The sequence below is a fragment of the Bombina bombina genome, chromosome 9, assembly GCF_027579735.1.
Source record: "Bombina bombina isolate aBomBom1 chromosome 9, aBomBom1.pri, whole genome shotgun sequence".
NCBI classification, from domain to species: domain Eukaryota; kingdom Metazoa; phylum Chordata; class Amphibia; order Anura; family Bombinatoridae; genus Bombina; species Bombina bombina.
Genome location: NC_069507.1, coordinates 24,162,079 through 24,184,810, shown reverse-complemented (window position 1 = coordinate 24,184,810; position 22,732 = coordinate 24,162,079). Strand labels below are relative to the sequence as shown.

At 38.7% G+C, this 22,732-nt stretch overlaps 1 protein-coding gene across 1 annotated transcript in view; it reads right to left on the bottom strand.

Moving 5' to 3' along the window:
• The window catches only part of PSD (pleckstrin and Sec7 domain containing), a 325,502-nt gene extending 304,074 nt beyond the window's left edge, over nt 1-21,428 (bottom strand). The window contains 3 exon segments of the mRNA XM_053692857.1: nt 10,698-11,490; nt 18,141-18,267; nt 20,481-21,428. Coding sequence (XP_053548832.1) covers nt 10,698-11,490; nt 18,141-18,267; nt 20,481-21,428 — 1,868 coding nt within the window.
• Between the last annotated feature and the right edge of the window lie 1,304 nt (nt 21,429-22,732).

Genomic DNA, 22,732 nt, shown 5'->3' with positions numbered 1-22,732 from the left:
TACACACACACACACACATATATACATACACACATATACATGCACACATACATATACATACACATACACATATATACATACACACATATACATACACATACACATATATACATACACACATATACACACACACACATATACACATACACATATACACACACATATACACACATATATACATACACATATATACACACACATACACATACACATATATACACACATACACATATATACACACATACACATATATACACACACATATATACATACAAATACATATACATACATACACACATATACACATACACACACACATACATATACACATACACACGCATACACATATATACACACATATATACATACACATATACACACACATATACACACATATATACATACACATATATACACATACACACACATATACACACATATATACATACACATATATACACACACATATACACACACAATACACACACACACACACACACATATATACATACACATATATATACACACACATATACACACATATATACACACATATATACATACACATATATACACACACACATATATATATACATACACATATATACACACACACACACACACACACACACACACACACATATATACATACACACATATACATGCACACACACATATACATACACATACATATTAAATCCTTTAGTATCAACTCTCTTCCTTTGCTCCTTTAAGCTGTAAGTATTAAAGTCTTCCTTGAAAACTTTATTTTTCATGCATCATTTTAGTACTTAGTAGCTGTCTTTTGAACAGTTTCTAGTCCATTTATTTCCTTCTAGATTGTATGGTCTACAGACCTGTACACACTATTCAGGATGAAACATAACTAGCAATCAATAGTGGCATAAACACCTTACCCCTTTCTGCTGATAAAATTCTATTCTTTCTAAACTAATGATTTCCTTTCTGTCGCCTAATTGATTGCATCATTGCAAAATATATGATGCAAACTAAACAGTACTTTTTTCTTGTTAAAAAACAAAATATGCAATGCACAAATTAAATATTTATTTTTAATATAAATTATACTTTGACCCCCCCCCTTTTTAGATGAATTTTTCATCTAAAGGGAGGAAGTCAAAGTGTAAATGATAATACAAATAAATATTATACCTGTTACTAACTTGGGTTGTGATTTGAGAGATTGAGATTGAGATTGAGATTGAGAGAGAGATTGAGAGAGAGAGAGATTGAGAGAGAGAGAGATTGAGAGAGAGAGAGATTGAGAGAGAGAGAGATTGAGAGAGAGAGAGAGATTGAGAGATTGATATATATATATATATATATTTGGGCACAATGCACCACTTTTATATTTTGTTCTTATTAAAATATTTAAGGAAACTAAATTGTCTCTCTTTATATGGCAATTAAAAACATGGCAGGGAAGGGGCACAAGAGGTGGGAGGGGCAATAGGGTGGAGAGGAGGCAGAGGAGATAGGTAGGTGGAGCAAAAAGGGGGTGGGGGGCCCTGCCACAGTTTTTGCCCGGGGGCCCTGGTTGGTCTCAGTCCGCCCCTGGTTCTAATGCTTTGTTACTTGGAGAACTTTCACTGTGTAGTTTGTATTTAAAGGAGAGTTACCACAGAACTTGTCACTGAAAATCTGGCTTTAACCCTTATTGAAACATCCTGACTACAGATTAATAAACAACACAGCTTCCACAGTGAAACTGGAACTTCCACAGAACAGGCTGTGCATTCATTACAGCTCTGCCACACTACAAGACAAGACAAGGTACAAGTAATCTCTGCAAATAAAATAGCAATACTGCAGTGCATGAGCATATGTACAACTGTTATCAGAACCTGGTTACTAGTTAACTATTTATGTGTTACACTGCATAAGACTCTGAGAGTTAATAGAACCATTACTACACCTGCAACTTAAGAACTAAAGCTAACTTAATATTGAGAGCAATTTCTACAAATCCTATTCAAAATTTGCTTAACCCTAACTGCATAATCTGGGGTGTGGCAAAATAAACAACTAAACTATCACTATTAGGTGAGAATATCACTAAGCAATAGTGATATTCCTTTACAATAGTGAAACAAAACAATTATTAATAAATTAAGATCTGTGAATTGTGTACCATCGTTAACTTTATATTTGTAGCCTGACATATTACTAAGCCTTAAAATGGAGCCACCAGATCTACCGCAGATAGTTTACAACCTCTCCCAAAAGGTTGATCAGCTTGCTCAGGCGGTTCATGATTTACAAATTGAAAATCAGTCTTTAAGGGGAATTATAAGAGACTCACTTACTACTCATACTGCACCACCTCAGCAAACACCTGAACCTTCAGTTACACTACCAGAGCTCTTTTCTGGAAACAGGAAGCAGTATAGGCAGTTTAAGAATTCATGTCATTTACTTTATAATCTACGACCTCGCAGTTATCCTACAGAGAGGATCAAGGTATTCAGTACTATTTCATTCCTGAGGGGTGAGCCAAGAATCTGGGCTGACAATCTGTGCGAACATAATGACCCAGTGCTAGGATCCCTTTCTGATTTTTTCACATGTATGGATGATCTTTTTCACGACACTGATGTACAAATGTCCGCTGAACCTTAAGCAAGCCAAGAGACCCGTGGAGGAGTACATCACGGAATTCAAATTATACGCAGCTGATTCGGAATGGAGTCAGATTGCACTTCAAAACCAGTTCCGTTTAGGCCTCTCGGAGAGCTTGAAAGATGAAATCGCCAGGATAGAACTCCCAAAAACCCTAGAAGGAATGATGAATGCTGCAAAACAATTGGATCGCAGACTGCGAGAAAGGAAGGCAGAAAGGTTTTCTGCAGATGTCCGACCAAAACCTTCTATCTATTCCCCACCTCAACCAACCCAACATAGTAAACAAACAGCTGTTCCCATGGAGATCGGAATAGCCCGTGGTCCTTTAACAACAGAAGAAAGATACCGCAGGAAGAGTAATAATCTGTGCATGTAAGAAATGTAAGTTCAAAGTTATAAGTTCTTTATTAAACACCACTAAAACTTATTGCATGTTAACTCTCTCCATACAGTGGGACCAAGATCAGCTGACTACTGAAGCCATCATAGACTCGGGAGCTTATGGCTGCTTTATTGATTATAATGTTGTAAAGCAAAATAAAATACCCCTTATAAAAAAGCATACTCCATTTTCTTTTCATATGATTGACGGTTCAGAACCTAAAACTGGCCCTATCACACACCATACCACACCGTTAACAGTTACTACAGCAGGACACACAGAACACCTCTCATTTGATGTTGTCTCGTCACCACATTTCCCAGTGGTTTTGGGTATTAGTTGGCTCAAATTACATAATCCAGTTATCCACTGGTCACTATCTTCCATAAAATTTGATTCAGTCTATTGTAAAACAACATGTTTCCACAAACATGTTCTACTCCAGACCGAAATACCTACAGAAAAACCTGAGTTGCAAATTCCTTCACCTTATGCAGATTTCCAGGATGTATTCAGTAAAGTAGAAGCTGAGAACTTGCCTCTCATCGTGCATACGATTGTCCAATACAACTTCAACCTGGTTCTTCCATCCCTTATGGACACTTGTACCCTCTCTGCAAGCCAGAATTGGATCATTTAAAGGAGTATCTCGAAGAAAATTTACGGAAAGGATTTATCAGAGCATCAACATCACCAGCAGGTGCCGGAATATTTTTTGTGCGGAATAAGGATTCATCATTACGTCCCATAATCGATTACAGAGAACTCAACAAACGCACAAAAAAAATCGTTACCCACTCCCATTAATCCCAGAACTAATGGAAAGGTTATCTGAGGCAACTATATACACGAAACTCGATTTAAGGGGAGCCTATAACTTCGTGAGGATAAAAGAAGGACACGAATGGTTGACCGCATTCAGGACAAGGTATGGCCTTTATGAGTACCTTGTCATGCCGTTTGGACTGTGCAACGCACCCGCCACTTTTCAACACTTCATAAACGATGTGTTCAGAGATCTCTTAGACATCTGTCTTGTGATATACCTAGATGATATTTTGATTTATTCTAAAAATGAAACAGAACACAAAACACACGTGCGATGGGTACTGTCTAGGCTCCGAGAGCATAAACTGTATGCTAAGTTGGAGAAATGCATATTCCATACCAAGCATGTGTCATTCCTTGGATATGATATCTCACCAACAGGTATCACTATGCAAAAACAAAAAGTAGACGCTGTCAAAAATTGGTCAATACCCAAGTCCAGAAAGGAACTCCAAAAATTCCTAGGTTTTGCAAACTACTATAGGAAATTCATTAGAAACTTTTCCAAGATAGCAAAACCACTGACGAAATTAACCAGCATTAACTCATCTTATAACTGGGATCCAGACGCTAATTCAGCTTTCGAATATTTAAAGGATAGTTTTACATCAGCACCCATTCTAAGATTTCCGAACCCCGAACACCACTATGTGTTGGAAGTTGATTCCTCTGATTTTGCCTTAGGCTCAGTTCTTTCTCAACAGGAAACACCAAACGATCCCATCCATCCAGTTTCTTACTTCTCACAGATGATGTCAACAGCTGAAAGAAATTATTCCATAGGAGATAAAGAACTCCTCGTAATAAAAAGATCACTGGAACACTGGAGGCATCTTCTCGAAGGTACCAAGTTTCCTATTATCATTTTCACTGATCACAGGAACTTACTTTATTTAGAAAACAACAAAACTCTTTCAGCAAGACAGGTCCGTTGGAGTTTATTCTTCTCGCGCTTCAACTTCAATATTGTATATAGACCTGCCTCCAGGAATGGTAAAGCAGATGCTCTGTCTCGCCTACCTGAGAAACCTAAAACTACAACCCAAAATACCACTATCTTACCTACCGAATGTTTTGTAGGTCTAATCACCGATGTGATAACCGAAATCAAACGTCATTGTCTCAAGGAGCCGGAGCTACCTCACTCTTCTGTACATAAGATTGATGACCTGTACTACCATGAAGGGAAACTATACATTCCCAAAGCATTGCGAATAAATTTGCTCAAGTTATACCATGACTCTCCATTAGCCGGACACCCAGGAATTTACCGAACCTTGGAACAGCTTTCACGGGATTGTTGGTGGCCAAAAATGAAAGAATCCATCTATATCTTAACTTGTGCCATTTGTGCCACTTCGAAATCCAAGAGAAGAGCTCCGTATGGATTATTAACTCCATTACCAGTACCGAAGAGACCCTGGTACCATCTATCGATGGATTTCATAGTGGATTTACCTGAATCAAATAAACAGACAACAATCCTAGTGGTCATAGATATATTTACTAAGATGGCCCATTTTGTGCCGTATCACAAAGTACCCACATCCTCTGAGACAGCACATTTATTCATAGATAACATACTCAAGCTACATGGGTTACCAAAGATAATAACCACCGATAGAGGAACACAATTCACCTCACAATTCTGGACAAAACTTTGTGGCTTAACACAGATCGATCATCGTTTCTCGACATCATTTCACCCTCAGACCAATGGTCAATCAGAGAGACTGAATCAATGGCTGGAACAATATCTTCGGTGCTATTGTTCATACCATCAAGAACATTGGATGAACTTCCTCTCCATGGCTGAATTTGCCTATAACAATGCTGTAAACTCATCTACAAAATCTACACCATTTTATGCAAATTATGCCTACCATCCAACAATATCTTTCATTGCAACAGACACCTTAAATTCACCCTTAATCGATGATCTACATGATTCCTTACAAGACAATTTCTGCTTTATTGAGGAGAACATAAAAAATGCTCAGCTCACTCAAAAGCATTATTACGACCTCAAGAGAAGACCACCACCTATATACGCTATAGGTGATCTCATTTGGCTATCCACCAAAAACATGAAATTACAGATACCGAGTAAGAAACTCTCGGGTCTGTTCATAGGACCATTCCCTATAGTTAGAATTGTCAATGAAAACCCAATGACTCTTAAATTACCTGATAGTATTAAGGTTCACCCCACATTTCATGTGTCGCTATTGAAACCATACAGAGCCACTCGTCACTCTCAACTCATTCTTCCACCACCTCCTCAGGCACTGGATCCAGACGAATATGAAGTGCATTCCCTGCTGGATTCCAGGTTCCATAGAGGTGAATTACAATATCTGGTACGCTGGAAAAATTATTCAGCTGATGACGACACATGGGAACCTGCAACCAATCTTAGAGCTCAACGGCTGGTCACTCTCTTCCATCGCAGAAATCCAAATCGGCCCAGACCAGCAACTGTGGGACCGTTGCCCTGAGTGGGGGGTCATGTCAGGAACCTAGCTCCTTCTAGGACCCAGCGGAATCCTTCAAGCAACAAACTTGCAGCTTGCCTTTAAAAACCACCCCAAATCAATTATCTTTGCTTAGTAATTTGGAGTACAAGGCTACCCTATTTACCTGAGCCTAACTACTTTGAATAACTTGTTTTCTGAACTTTTTTCCTCACAGGAACTTTTTGATACTTTGTTCAACTTTAACTGGAATTCATCCAAACAACTGCAGTGTTAATTAACTTAGAAGCTGACATGCAATCAATTGAATGAACTGCCTGAACCAAACTGCAAGTATTATTCTGTGTTCTAATGCTTTGTTACTTGGAGAACTTTCACTGTGTAGTTTGTATTTAAAGGAGAGTTACCACAGAACTTGTCACTGAAAATCTGGCTTTAACCCTTATTGAAACATCCTGACTACAGATTAATAAACAACACAGCTTCCACAGTGAAACTGGAACTTCCACAGAACAGGCTGTGCATTCATTACAGCTCTGCCACACTACAAGACAAGACAAGGTACAAGTAATCTCTGCAAATAAAATAGCAATACTGCAGTGCATGAGCATATGTACAACTGTTATCAGAACCTGGTTACTAGTTAACTATTTATGTGTTACACTGCATAAGACTCTGAGAGTTAATAGAACCATTACTACACCTGCAACTTAAGAACTAAAGCTAACTTAAAGGGCCACTAAACCCAAAATCTTTCTTTCATGATTCAGATAAAACATACAAATTTAAACAACATTACAATTTACTTCTATTATTTATTTTGCTTAATTTTTTAGATATCCTTATTTGAAGAAAAAGCAATGCACATGGGTGAGCCAATCACATGAGGCTTCTATGTGCAGCAACCAATCAGCAGCTACTAAGCATATCTAGATATGCTTTTCAGCAAAGAATATCAAAAGAATAAAACAAATTAGATAATAGAAGTAAATTAGAAAGATGTTTAAAAATGCATTCTCTTTCTAAATCATGAAAGAAAAAATGTGGGTATCATGGCCCTTTAATATTGAGAGCAATTTCTACAAATCCTATTCAAAATGTGCTTAACCCTAACTGCATAATCTGGGGTGTGGCAAAATAAACAACTAAACTATCACTATTAGGTGAGAATATCACTAAGCCATAGTGACATTCCTTTACAATAGTGAAACAAAACAATTATTAATAAATTAAGATCTGTGAATTGTGTTCCATCATTAACTTTCTATTTGTAGCCTGACAATAAACATATATTACATATAATTCTCAACTAGCTTTGAGCGCTCCCCCTATACTGCTATTTATTCACTTTTTGTTATCGACACCTGTTTGGAGACCGCTGCTGATAATTTTGTTATCGACACCTGTTTGGAGACCGCTGCTTGATAAATCGCGGCGAGCAAGTTCTTGTGAGAACTTGCTGCCGCAGGGGCTTGATAAATCTAGCCCTTAATCAGTCCAAGACTAAAACATGATTATCTGTTAGTGTATATTATCCTAGACATATTTTACAGCAAATGGAGCAGATCCTAGGAAAAACACATAGTAAAACGTTCACATGATATAAAACGTTTATTTTACGAGGATGCATCAGGGTGAGCACTTTTATATAAATCTCCCAGAGACAGAGTGACTTTTAGAGCTCCGATTAACAGTTGGAGCAAAACTGAGAGTGTGTATGGTCGATATGCGGTAGGTCACATGACCGTACCCGGCGAGGCCAAAATGGCACCGCATCTCCTCTCAGAAGGATAATCAAGGCGGGGACACACAGCAGCATAGGAATGAAGTGCGAAAATATTATTCACATCGCGCTTCATTCTCTTCAGAAAAAAACACACCAGAACAGTCACAGAAAACGGCTAAGTAACAGTGCCCTCCAAAGATCTAATAAAACAAAGGAGGGAGGCAGAGGACACAACTTTCCCATAACATTAAAAAGGAAAAGCAAGCACACAAGGGAAAAACGTCCTTGCACTCTTATAGAGAGATCTCTATCACTGTGCTATTACCCCTCATAAAACAGAGGTGACATTAACCCCTTAGACACTGTCTGTACCTTATACAGAAAAACATGAGCCTAATTAAAATTAAAAAGTTAAGAATGTAAGAAGTTAACCCCTTCCAGCCCTGAAGGGGGTTAACTCTCAGTCTCCTGCCACATGCATGTTAGTGCCTGCCTAATGCCTTAAAATAAATCCTCAACTAAGGATTCTGTGTCCCACTAATAAATTGCAGAGAGTCCTTGTTTTACATGACTCTGAAGTGCCAGCCTCCCAGCCCCAGAAGACAATAGGGCACTTACCTGTATCTAGCCGTCCGGCATGTAGACAGCTTATAAGGTATGAGAGGATGCCACTCCTCACAGAGGCCTATAGAAAAAGAAAGAACAGAGTAAACTTACTCAGGCTTTCTATACCAGGGCAGCAATATGTAAGGAAAAACGCAACAAGGCCCATCTTACAAGTTCCTAACTGCTTTAAAGTCACCATTGCCCTACTGAAGAGACTAACGTGGAGTACAGCTAAACCCAGCTTGTGATGAAAGATCAGAGCAAGTCTGCTCTAGCTTAAAAAAAAAAAAAAATCTTGATAGAAGAATCTTATACAGACACCTATAACTTCACCTCCTCCTTGCACTGAAGGCAAAAAGAATGACTGGGGGTGGTGGGAAGGGAAGTGATACTTAACAGCTTTGCTGTGGTGCTCTTTGCCTCCTCCTGCTGGCCAGGAGTGATATTCCCAACAGTAATTGATGATTCTGTGGACTCACCGTGTCTCTTAAGAAAGAAAATATAATACCATTTAATTCATTAATTAAACAGTATTATATTTTTCTAAATCCAGAGAGTGCAGTCCCTATTTATATTGATGTATGTATGTATATATATATATATATATATATATATATACAAACACACAGATCAATAACTAATTGTAGTTTATATGCACACACACACACACACACACACATATATATATATATTTATACAAACACACAGATAAATACCTAGTTGTAGTTTTATATATTATTATTATATATATAAATTTGCCAGTGCACTCATCAATCTAAAGTCTGATTACCCGGGTGTTGAGTAAAGTAATATATCAATTCCACTCCATTCACTCCAGAATAGAAACTGCACTCACCAGCTTTGTTTAGTATAATACAGCTTCACTTTTATTAAAGTTGTATTAAGAAGGCATATTCCCCAAACGTTTTAGGTACCAACCGGGTACCTAAGTTCACTGGGACACCAGTTATACTAAACAAAGCCGGTGCAGTGTCTATTCTGGAGAGAATGGAGTGGAATTGATATATATATATATATATATATATCAGTTTTAAATCATGTTTGCACCAGCACCCATAAATTGTGTACATTTCAGTTAGCTCCCTGCAATACAATTTCTGTGTTAATTTTATTATTCAAACTGCGCACACAAAGGACCATAGTGACACAAACCAGTATGCTTTAAGACTGCCCAATGCTTTCTTCTGCTTATAGCCTCTATATTATTGTGCATATAGCAGGGATATAGCATAGAAAATGGGGTTTGTAGTTAAGATGAGGGGGGAGTAGCCTTGAGAATATTACACGTGCACCCAGGATCACCAGCTGCCAACCACTGGTCTAAAACCTCAGTAAGTGATGGTCCTTCAGAGAGCTAGGCCACATTAACTCCTTTTTTTTCCCCCACTCTGTGATTCAGGGTCATTGTTGGCATTTGCTGATATTAAGTAGGTAAATGAGACATTAGTGAATATATGGAACTTAAAATTAGTCACCATATTATGATTAATTATGTGTAATTAAAATCTGTGCAATATATGTTCATTATATATTTCATACACCCTTTTCGTGTAATTTAACTATACAAATGGTGGTGGTGGTGGTGGGGTGGGGGGGGGGGGTTACTGCCCTGAGAGGCATCCTTAAAGCTTCAGAACCCTGCAAATATATATGTGCCCCTAATCGATCACAGAAAAAGAGATGACATACTTAAGGTGCTTTTTATAGGGTAGATCCCTGGACTGCAAAGCAATGCAAAACTGCAAATTTGACTAAAATAATGACAGTTATATAACATTTATATATTGTGTATATAATTATTTTTCTTTTTAGTTAAGAGGAGTGGCCACTGCAAATAGCATACCTGAACCACTTGTAGCCAAAATGGAGCAACTTTACAGTAGTAATAGTGTTCTGTCCCTTTAAAGCACATTATCTAAAAGCATGGCCCAATAAAAGGCTTCAGTAGCATTATTGCATGGCAGTTCATATTCTTGTTATGACAGCCCTGTTTGACTTTAATGGTTAGACAACTTACTGGTTGAGAGCTTCCAGTCTTGTTGATTCAAAGACCTCATCATCATACTCTTCCGCGTTGTCCTGGGCCATGTTGCTAGGGAAGGCCGTGTTATACTGGGCCTTGTTGCTAGGGAAAGCTTTGTTATCCTGGGCCGTGTTGCTATGGAAGGCCATGTTATCCTGGGCCGTGTTGCTACGGAAGGCCATGTTATCCTGGGAAGTGTTGCTAGGGAAGGCCTTGTTATCTTGGGCCATGTTGCTAGGAAAGGCCATGTTATTCTGGGCTGTGTTGCTAGGGAAGATTATGTTATCCTGGGCCATGTTGCTAGGGAAGGCTGTGTCATCCTGGCCCGTGTTGCTAGGGAAGACTGTGTTGTCATCATTCGTGTTGCTAGGGAAAGTAATGTTGTCCTGGTCTGTGTTGTTAGGGAAGGCCACGTTGTCCTGTGTTGTGGGCTGCTCACCTGGCTTTTCCCCACTTGTCTCAGTAAGGCTCCTACTGTTGCTCTCACTGTCTTTTTGGCTGCCAATAGCTGAATCCAAACCCTCATTCTCAGCGAGTATGTCATCGATATTTGTCTCCCGATAGCACCTCAGCGGCACAGAGTCCAGGTCTGTTTCTGAGTACTTGATGGTTCTACGGATGATTCCTGTCTCACAACTGATGGCCTTCTGAGTTGTTTCTATCTCTACTTCCACATGGCAGAGACTGTGCCCAAAGACTTTAGGTTCAGGCTCCGAAAATCTCTTCTTTAAGACACTGACATTTATAGGTGAACATGGAGATGAGGCAGATTCCTTCAGTTCCAAACCTACCAAAGCAACACATGTTAAAGGGGCAGGAAAATCAAAATTAAAATCTTATGGATCAGGCAGAGCATACAATATTAAATGTCCTTTCAATTTAGTTCTATTATCAAATTTGCTTCCTTCTCTTTAATTCCTTTGTTTAAAAGCATGCCTAGGTAGGCTCAATAGCAGCAATACACTGCTGGACTGCAGCCCATGGTGCTGCTGGGAGCTAGCTGCTGATTGGCAGACTACAAACATATGCCTCTTTTTATTGGCTCACCAAATGGATTCAGCTAGCTTCCAGTAGTGTGCTGCTGCTGTGGTGCTGACTTTAGCTATGTGTTTAATCCATAGTGCATTTTACTATTGCACTATTGCTAACATATAAAATATTGAAGTATTCTTATTTACACATTACAATTCACAACTGATGACTGCAATTCGACCTGTGATATTTATGTAAAGGTTATGGTATTAACTCTACTTGTGAGAAAACAATAGTGATTAGTTTATATACAATGTACAGAACGTGAACAAACGAACACTGGGCTACATCCACAGACAGTCTCTCCAGTTCTAATGTTAATATATGCAACTGGTTCTTTAAAACTCACTCATCTCTCTGCTGTTTTGTGAATATTCTCAAGAGAATAACAGAGGAACAGGTAAGACTGGAGACGGGATGTTACAGAATCTAGTCATCTGACCTGAGTCTTGGCTGATTTCCTATTGGCTAATTAACTTTTGGTCAGATCAGTTTACATCTGCAAGTTCTTACCAAAGTTAATGGTGCAAAAAGGTATTTCACCCCGACATTCATTCACATGCAGAGGTTTTGGGGAAAATAATTGGAAAAATGAAAATCTGTTCCCCTTCTTCAAAAGATTTGGGACAGCTGGGGTTAATGCACTAGCACAATGCACCAGTATCATGTGCCAGCACCATGCACCAGTACCATGCGCCAGCACAATGAGCCGGTATCAAGCGCCAGTATCATGCACCAGAATCATGTGCCAGTACCATGCACCAGTATCATGCTCCAGCACCATGCACCCGTATCATGCGCCAGTACCATGCGCCAGCATCATGCGCCAGTATCATGTGCCAGCACCATGCGCCAGCACAATGAGCCGGTATCATGCGCCAGTACCATGCGCCAGCATCATGCGCCAGTATCATGTGCCAGCACCATGCGCCAGTATCATGCGCCAGCACAATGAGCCGGTATCATGCGCCAGTACCATGCACCAGCACTATGGGCCAGTACCATGCACCAATACCATGCACCATGCACCAGGACCATGCACCAGTAGAATGCACCAGTGGCATGCGCCAGCACCATGCACCAGTATCATGCGCCAGCACTATGCACCAGTAGCATGCACCAGTAGCATGCGCCAGTAGAATGCGCCAGTAGCATGCTCCAGCACCATGCAACAGTATCATGCGCCAGTACCATGCACCAGTACCATGCACCAGTATCATGCGCCAGCACCATGCATCAGCACTATGCGCTAGCACCATGCACCAGTATCAAGAGCCAGTACCATGCGTCAGTACCATGCGTCAGTACCATGCACCAGCACCATGCTCCAGCACCATGCGCCAGCACCATGCGCCAGTACCATGCGCCAGTACCATGCACCAGCACCATGCACCAGCACCATGCAGCAACATTATGCACAAGGACTATACATCAGCATCATGCACCAGCTCATATGCACCAGTACCATGCATCAGTACCATGCACAAGCTCCATGTATCAGGCACCAGTACCATGCGCTAGCACCATGCAACAGCATCATGTACTAGCACCATGTTACAGATCCATGTACTAGTACCATGCACCAGTACTATGTGCCAGCACCATGCACCAAGTTCCAGAACCATGCTCGAGCACCATGAGCCAGCATCATGCTCCAGCACAATGCACCACTATGAACCAGTACCAAACACTAGCACCATGCACCAGTACCATACACTAGCACCATGCACCAGCAACATGTACTAGCACTATGAGCCAGTACCAAAAACAAGCACCATGCACCAGCAACATGCACTAGCACCATAAGCCGGTACTATACACTAGCACCATGCACCAGCAACATGCACTAGCACCATGAGCTAGTACCAAACACTAGCACCATGCACCAGCAACATGCACTAGCACCATGAGCCAATACTATACAATAGCACCATGCACCAGCACCATGACCAGCATAAGGTATCATCACTGCAGGGTGCACCTTGGCACACAAAATCCAAGAACCCACCTTAGCATAGTGCTCCCTATAGCGATTCCAGAAGAAATATGGGATTAATCTATGGTACCCCCAACTGTCCCGATGTTTGTGGGACTGTCCCAATTTTAAGGGTCTGTCCCGGGTTGCTTGCCATCTGTCCCGCATTTCGTCATGCATTTATTTTATTTTTATTTTTTTTTAAAAAAATTTTTATTCTATTGGGCCCATACTCAGAAGCAGCTGGCTTTTTTCTCCCAGGGTTAGACACCTGTAAGATTCCCTGAGGAAAAGTAATTGTGTGTGGGTTAAGCAGGAGTAAGAAGGCTGTATACCCTCTGACCTCAGGTAATGGTGACCTCTAACCTCTGGTAGTGATGACGTCTAACCCCTGGTGATAATACTAGCATGCCTTCAGTTTTATATGATGAGCAGTGCCAATACCAGGGTAACAAACAGTGACAGCCTCAGACCGCCAGTTAATGTGCTTGCCAACCCCAGGACCCCATACAATTAATTACAGATACCCATATATGATGTAGTGTGTGTGTGCATCTGCATGTATAAGTATATGCTGTGTGTGTGAGTATCAGCATGTATAAGTGTAAGCTATGTAGTGTGTGTGTATACGTGTATGCTATGTATAGTGTGTATCTGCATGTATAAGTGTATGCTATGTAGTATATCTGCATGTATAAGTGTAAGCAATGTAGTGTGTGTGTGTGTATCTGCATATATAAGTGTAAGCTATTTAGTGTGTGTGTATCTGCATGTATAAGTGTATGCTGTGTAGTGTGTGTGTATCTGCATGTATAAGTGTAAGCTATGTAGTGTGTGTATCTGCATGTATAAGTGTATGCTTTGTAGTGTGTGTGTATCTGCATGTGTAAGTGTATGCTATGTAGTGTATGCATGCTGTGTAGTGTGTGTATCTGCATGTGTAAGTGTATGCTATGTAGTGTGTGTGTGTGTGTGTATATCTGTATGAACAAGTGTATGCTATGTAGTGTGTGTTTGTTTGTGTGTGTGTATCTGTATGTATAAGTATATGCTATGTAGTGTGTGTGTGTCTGCATGTGTAAGTGTATGCTATGTAGTGTGTGTATATCTGTATTTGAGTGTGTGTACATGAGTGTGTGTACATGTATATGTGTAGTTTGTGTTACTGTGCATTATTGCTGATTTTAAAGGCCAGAATCTAGAATATTAATGGGGAATTCAGAGAGCATTTTTAAAGAATTTATTATTAAATGTCCAATTAAGATAAAAATATTTAGCACTGTCTCTGCAAAGGCTAATTAAATACAGAGCTCACATAGCCATACCAGTGGCTTGAGCTTGTGTTTGATTTGCTGCCTAAGTAATTAAAGATATTAATGTATTTAGAATTTTATTTATATTACTTTGGTCTTATAATTTTTTTAAGCCCCATCCCTGCCTACCACATATCAAACTTTTGCCGCGGTAGGAGGAGGGGGGGGGGGGTTGTCCCTCTTTTGAACATTGGGAGGTATGGGGTTGCCAGCTTGGACAATCTTTATGTAACAGGTCACAGTGGTAGGTAGGGGTCACATATTGCCCCTGCAAAAACCTAAACTCTTGGTCACATCAACAATAAAATCAGTCATTTGACTTCTTTGATTGCCAGTAATACCTGCAAACAGTAGTTATTTAATCCCCTTGACTAACCTCACTTCTTTCTGCTCCATATCTGTAATGCACTGAGGTATAGGAGGCACTTTACATTTAGCTAACACTTAAAAACATTTAAGTGCCCAGTATTTTTGTGAGAAATTTAATAGACAGCCTGCTAAATACTGAACACCTGGCAACCCTAGATTAATTCCTTAAAGGGAGACTAAAGTCAAAATTACACTTTCATGATTCAGACAGACTAAGACCTACATCTACACCTATATATGATTATATAGGGGTATATATATATATATATTGTATATATACACACACAGTTGTATGCCAAAGTTTAGGCACCCCTGACAATTTCCATGATTTTCATTTATAAATAATTGGGTGTTTGGATCAGCAATTTCATTTTGATCTATCAAATAACTAAAGGACAAAGTAATATTTAATTAGTGAAATGAGGTTTATTGGATTAACAGAAAATGTGCAATATGCATCAAAATGAAATTAGGTGCATAAATTTGGGCACCCTTGTCATTTTGTTGATTTGAATACCTGTAACTACCTTGCACTGATTAATTGGAACACACAATTGGTTTGGTGAGCCAATTAAGCCTTGAACTTCATAGACAGGTGCATCCAATCATGAGAAAAGGTATTTAAGGTGGCCAATTGCAAGTTGTTGTTCTCTTTGATTCTCCTCTGAAGAGTGGCAACATGGGGGCCTCAAAACAACTTTCAAATGACCTGAAAACAAAGATTGTTCAACATTATGGTTTAGGGGAAGGCTACAAAAAGCTATCACAGAGATTTAAGCTCTCAGTGTCCACTGTGAGGAACATAGTGAGGAAATGGAAGACCACAGGCACAGTTCTTGTTAAGGCCAAAAGTGGCAGGCCAAGTAAAATATCAGAGAGGCAAAGGATGGTGAGAACGGTCAAAAACAGCCCACAGACCACCTCCAAAGACCTACAACATCATCTTGCTGCAGATGGTGTCACTGTGCATCGTTCATCAATTCAGCGCACTTTGCACAAGGAGAAGCTGTATGGGAGAGTGATGTGGAAGAAGCCTTTTCTGCACACGCCACAAACAGAGTCGCTAGAGGTATGCAAACGCACATTTGGACAAGCCAGCTTCATTTTAGAAGAAGGTGCTGTGGACTGATGAAACAAAGATTGAGTTATTTGGTCATAACAAGGGGCGTTATGCATGGCGGCAAAAGAACACAGCGTTCCAAGACAAACACTTGCTACCCACAGTAAAATTTGGTGGATGTTCCATCATGCTGTGGGGCTGTGTGGCCAGTGCTGGTACTGGGAATCTTGTTAAAGTTGAGGGTTGCATGGATTCCACTCAATATCAGCAGATACTTGAGAATAATGTTGAGGAATCACTCACAAAGTTGAAGTTACGCCGTGGCTGGATATTTTAGCAAGGCAACTACCCAAAACACTGCTCAAAATCTACTCTGGCATTTATACAGAGGAACAAGTACAATGTTCTGGAATGGCCATCCCAGACCCCAGACCTGAATATCATTGAAAATCTGTGGGGTGATTTGAAGCAGGCTGTCCATGCTCGGAAACCATCAAACCTAACTGAACTGGAAATGTTTTGCAAGGAGGAATGGTCCAAAATACCTTCATCCAGAATCCAGACACTCATTACAGGCTATAGGAAGCGTCTAGAGGCTGTTATTTCTGCTAAAGGAGGCTCTACTAAATATTGATGCAATATTTCTGTTGGGGTGCCCACATTTATGCACCTGCCTAATTTCATTATATATATATATATATTGCACATTTTCTATTAATCCAATAAACCTAATTTCACTACTGAAATATCACTGTGTCCTTTAGTTATTTGATAGATCAAAATGAAATTGCTGATCCAAACACCCAATTATTTATAAATGAAAATAATGGAAATTGTCAGGGGTGCTTAAACTTTTGCATACAACTGTATATACATACAGTATACTGTATATAGGCATCTGTATTTTAAAAAATTTAGAACATATTCCCCTATTCAAAGAACATTGAAATATGACATGTGTATAGTAAATACATAGTTAAACACTTTATTAAATATAAATATTGCATAAATATGAATTTTCATGTTTTCAGCTACTTGACTGCAACAGGCTCCAATGCACATATATACATATATATATAATATATATATATATATATATATATATACACACACACACACACATACATGTATACATATGCATTTTTGAAACTTTATATTTATATATATATATATATATATATATATATATATATGTCTGTAAATACATATATACACATATGAATATATAAATACACATGTACACACATATAAACACACACATATATATGTATATGTATGTATATCTATGTTAAAGCCCTTTGCAGCCCTTTTTTTTCTCTAACACCTGAGACCTCATATCTTTGAGCCCTTATAAGTTTTTAACAATTGTTGTAAAAATAATTTTTATTAGATGGTGTAATTATAAGAGTAACTGTACTTTTAAATGTATTTTTGATGTATTTGTGCAACTTTTTTTATTTGAGCGAAACATTTGACCAGAGCTCTGAAGTTGCGATATCCAGCTGCACGTTAAATTCAATTGCACTCGAGCAAACACATTTACTTTCAACTTGTAATACGCGCTACTTCCGACCTGTAATCTAGCCCATTATGGAGAAACACATTTCACAGTGCTATGTCCCTTTTTAATATGCCATTAGCTTAACTTACAAGCAAGTCAGACACATATACACAGAGCTAAAACCTACCAGAATGTGATATTCCCGTTCTCTGTGATTCAGGCGAGCCATAGAAGAATTCCCACTTGGCCTTCGCCATCTTTTGCGCATGTGAAGATGCCTCCTTTGGATATCCCCACGCATCAATCTGTTGAATCTAAATAACACATAATCAGCAGAGCACAATGTGGTTATATATGTGATTTATTAGAGGCATAAAACACTTTGTTTAATTGTGTGTAGTTGAAAAAAATGCAATATAAATTCATCATTTATTTTACTTGCATTCGTATAAACATTGTGCTTATCCCATGATCCCTAGAGAGGCCAAAAAGCAAATTCTGATACCTAGGTTTTGTTTTGTTAATAAATGCTGCAAATTGCTTTAGCCAGCTACATATTTCAAAGTGATTGCTTAGGCATCTGCACAAACCCTTTTATAGATAGCTCTATTTGGCTAAAATAGGAGCAATACGATAAAAAAAAAAGAGTTTAAGACATTTTGCAAATCATCATTAAGGGTAAGTATTAAATTATTTAAGAATATTTATTTTGAGAAAATTTTTCTTTTATCAAGAATGGAAATTTATGCTGAGATTTTATGTACCAATATGTTCAAACTAAACGATAGACTCTTCTATTAAGGTCCGATGATGTAAAGCTCTCTGGGCTGGTGCTCACCAGTACTTCTATTTCCCTGGTGGAATGATCTAAAGCCCGGAAACCATGATGTGTCGCTAAGGGGCGTATATACAGCAGGAGATGCTGACATTACAAAAGTGCACAATGAAAATCGTAATTTTAAAAATCATACAAAACCAATAATTGAAGCATTCACTCAAAAATACTCAGGAAAAAATTGTAATGTTAAGGTGCATCAAAAATCGTAACAAAATTGTTCAACAAAAATCGGATTTTATCAAAAACATAAAATTTGAAGGTAAATTACATGGAAATAAATGATATTAAATAAGCACAGCGTAATTTGTCATTTAAATAAGCTGAATGTGCAAAAAACACATAGAAGTTCATATTTATAAGTACAAAATACAAAGCCGAATTGTTGTTTTTGTGTAAAATGGGCTGAACGTGGGCGTTCTATGAGCGTATATGAAATTGTCTCTAAAATCCCAGCATAATTATCTAAACATTTCCACCCTACAGATCTCTCCGTATTTTATCATAAACTAAAAGGGTGGGGAGGTTGTGACAAAATACGCAAAATACTTAAAGGGACACTAAACTTAATTTTTTTCTTTTGTGATTCAGATAGAGGATTTAATTTTAAGCAACTTTCTAATTTACTCCTATTATCAATTTTTCTTCATTCTTTTGCTATCTTTATTTGAAAAAGAAGGCATCTATGCTTTTTTTGGGGGGGTTCAGACCTCTGGACAGCACTTTTTTTTATTGGTGGATGAATTTATCCACCAATCAGCAAGGACAACTCAGGTTGTTCACCAAAAATGAGCCGGCATCTAAACTTACATTCTTGCATTTCAAATAAAGATACCAAGAGAATGAAGAAAATTTGATAATACAAGTAAATTAGAAAGTTGCTTAAAATGTCATGCTCTATCTGAATCACGAAAAAAAAAATTGGGTTCAGTGTCCCTTTAATACTCTAATAAAGAAACACATGCATAAGAAAATAGGGGCTGCTGTGAGAGGCTATACACAGAAAGCAACATAATGTGATTTGTTTTTAATGCAGGATTTCATTGTTAGAGTGCGCCCCCTGCTGACTGCTAATCGCTCTACTCAGTGAAGTTTCCCTTTCCAGCGGGCCCCGTTACTTTCTGTAGGAGACGTCTCGCAACTCGCAGGGACTGGCCCTTTATTACGATAAATCACCAGGGCAGCCCCTGGGAGGGTCGGTGTGAAAACCACATCTGATCTGGTGAAGTTTAGTTCATCCGACCCTTAGACTCTTATCAACTTTAGAGGATAGGGAATATCAATAGTCTCTATTTTGGGAGCGTTATTTGGGTTATTAAATGAATTCCTTATCTGACACTACACGTTATTAGACACTTACATAGCTATTGCCAACTTTGTCAGACTTCTTTTTGCCATTTCTTTATCTCTTGTATTTGTGAAACTAAACTGACTTGTATACATTCTTTGTCAAATGGAGCTGCGTTTCCTAATTCTTTGTAAATTTGTTTCTACTTTCTCTTGAAAAAAGTCAGTTTTATTCAAAAAAACATTTATTTTGTAAGCAGATTGTGATTCAGTACCGTGCATATATAAAACAATTACTTGAACATCCCTTTAATAGATATATCTTCTTTCTCCAAGCTTAGATAGAATGTAAGAAAGCAAGTCCTGGTATTATGCAGATATAAATATATAAAGCCTTAACAATACCTGCGTGCTGTGGTTGGATCTCACTGGACTTTGTGTGCTGCGGCTCATGTCTTCGTTGGACTCTGTATTAGCTCTCATGGGTAACAGGATATCATCAGTACAGACATTGGCTTCTCTCTCATTTCTCTGGAGAGGATTTGAGGTTAAGGATGAGCTGCATACGGATGACGTGATGTCTACTGCCGGCTTATCAGCATTAACATATTTATTGGAAGAGTCAATAGACTGGCTCAGGTGACTGTATGGGACACATGTGGTGCAGGGACTCGCACTCACTGATTCACTGTCCGACTGCCTCTGGCACATTTGTGAGCTGTCAGACACCAGCTGTGATCTATCTCCATGGGGAGAAGATGTCTGTTGATCCGGAGACCCATCCAGCCCGTCACTTATGGGAGAAAGTGTCTCCTCAGCAGCTGTATCATGACATGCTCCCAAGTCCTTCTTAACAGAGCAGTCCTTACTTTGGTCTTTATCTTTCATTTGCTCATTTTGGTTGGAATCAGACAGAGCTGGGATCCCATTTAATGTCTGTACACTGGATTTCTTCACAAACGTAAATGTTACAATAGAACTTTGTCCCAAGGTTTGCGGCAACACCAAAGGTCTCCTACAGCCAGGAGAGTAAAGGGGACTACTCCGCAGGGGGCTGCACGGAGCAGTAACTCTACCAGATTTTGGTCCTTTATCAGGATTACTGCAAACCAAAGACCCTGTACTATTAAACATTCCAGGATGAGCCCGCCTGGCTTCAGGTGTAAGACTCTTTCTCAATACCTGTATTCTCCGCGAATTCAGGTTAGGTGTAAAGGAGCGCTGGGTACCATAGCCTACATCTGCATTCAACCCTGGCAGATAATTACCATCATATTCTCGAAGAGATCTTGGGGATGAAAGAATGCAGTCACCTTCAGGGAGGAAGCGAACAACCCCAGTAGTCTGTGCCATTGCTCTAGACTATGTCAGCTACATTCAATAAAGCAATCGTTCATAACCCTTTAAATATAGGCAGGTAAAGTGTATACATCTTGGCTGAAGTCTGCAAAAAAAACAACAAAATATATAAGAAAATTAAAAATGTATTGACATAATTGTCATAACAAAGGGTTACGGAAATCGCATTTCCAAGCAAACTTTACCCCATTGGCTTCTAAAGAGGTAACTTTTTTAAATTAAAATTTGATTACTGTGAAAAGCTAGTTATGTGTAAATCTTCCTTACAGAAATACCCAAATAAACATTTGTATCTTATTTTTGCTCCCTTTTGCACAACATATTTTTATGGCTTATGTCACTATTGAAAATGGAAGAAATGACCAGTTCACGCATCCACAGAATTCTATTATTATTGAAAGAGTACTAAAGCATTATGATGAGCTATTGGATACCATTAACACATCGTTTTTACTGTATTATCCATAATAAAACAAATACAAAAATTCTGTTCTCCACAATACTTACAGAGAACTTCAGTGCACGCATTTGCACCTATACTATAGGCGCAAAAAAAATGTAACTAGACGATTTTATAAGGCGTACCATAGAAAATTCACCATTGACAATGTAATCTAACCCTTTTTTTGGCACTACTGTGCACCTATGTGAACATGAACTGAGTAGGAGAATTTTTAATGTACATTTTTAAATGATAAATAATGGAGTATTTTTAAGTGCAAATATAGGAGAATATAAATGATAAATCTTCTTCTTAGCAGTTTGTGCAAACATTAAGATTCAGTACCTTTTTCTTGGTAAATTCAACAAGACTTTTGGACTGAGTTGTACAAGCTGTCTGATTTCAGTAAATCTACACAACTGACGCATTGCTCTCACAAGAAAACACAGTGGGTCTGATGAGACGACAACAGAAGTTGAGTTTTTACATGTGAAGTAAATTGTTAGTATCTCTAGTGTGACGTGATATTCTGCAGCTATATACATGTAGTGATTCAGGGTATAGCGCTGGAGAAATGTCATTATTATTTATTAGTCAGTAAAGAAAAGTTACCAGGTAGGGCAGATAGGAGTGCCTGGAATCCTCCACAAATATAGTGGACGAACTGAAGGTGACTGGATATGGATGGTAAGTGAGGGTCAAAGCCAAAGGTCTAACTTAGGCCTCATCCTATATATATATATATATATATATATATATATATATATATATATATATATATATACACCAATCTGTAAATTCCATTGAATTGGTCAGTATTGCTTCAGACTTGATAAAGGAAGGAACTCTTCCGAAA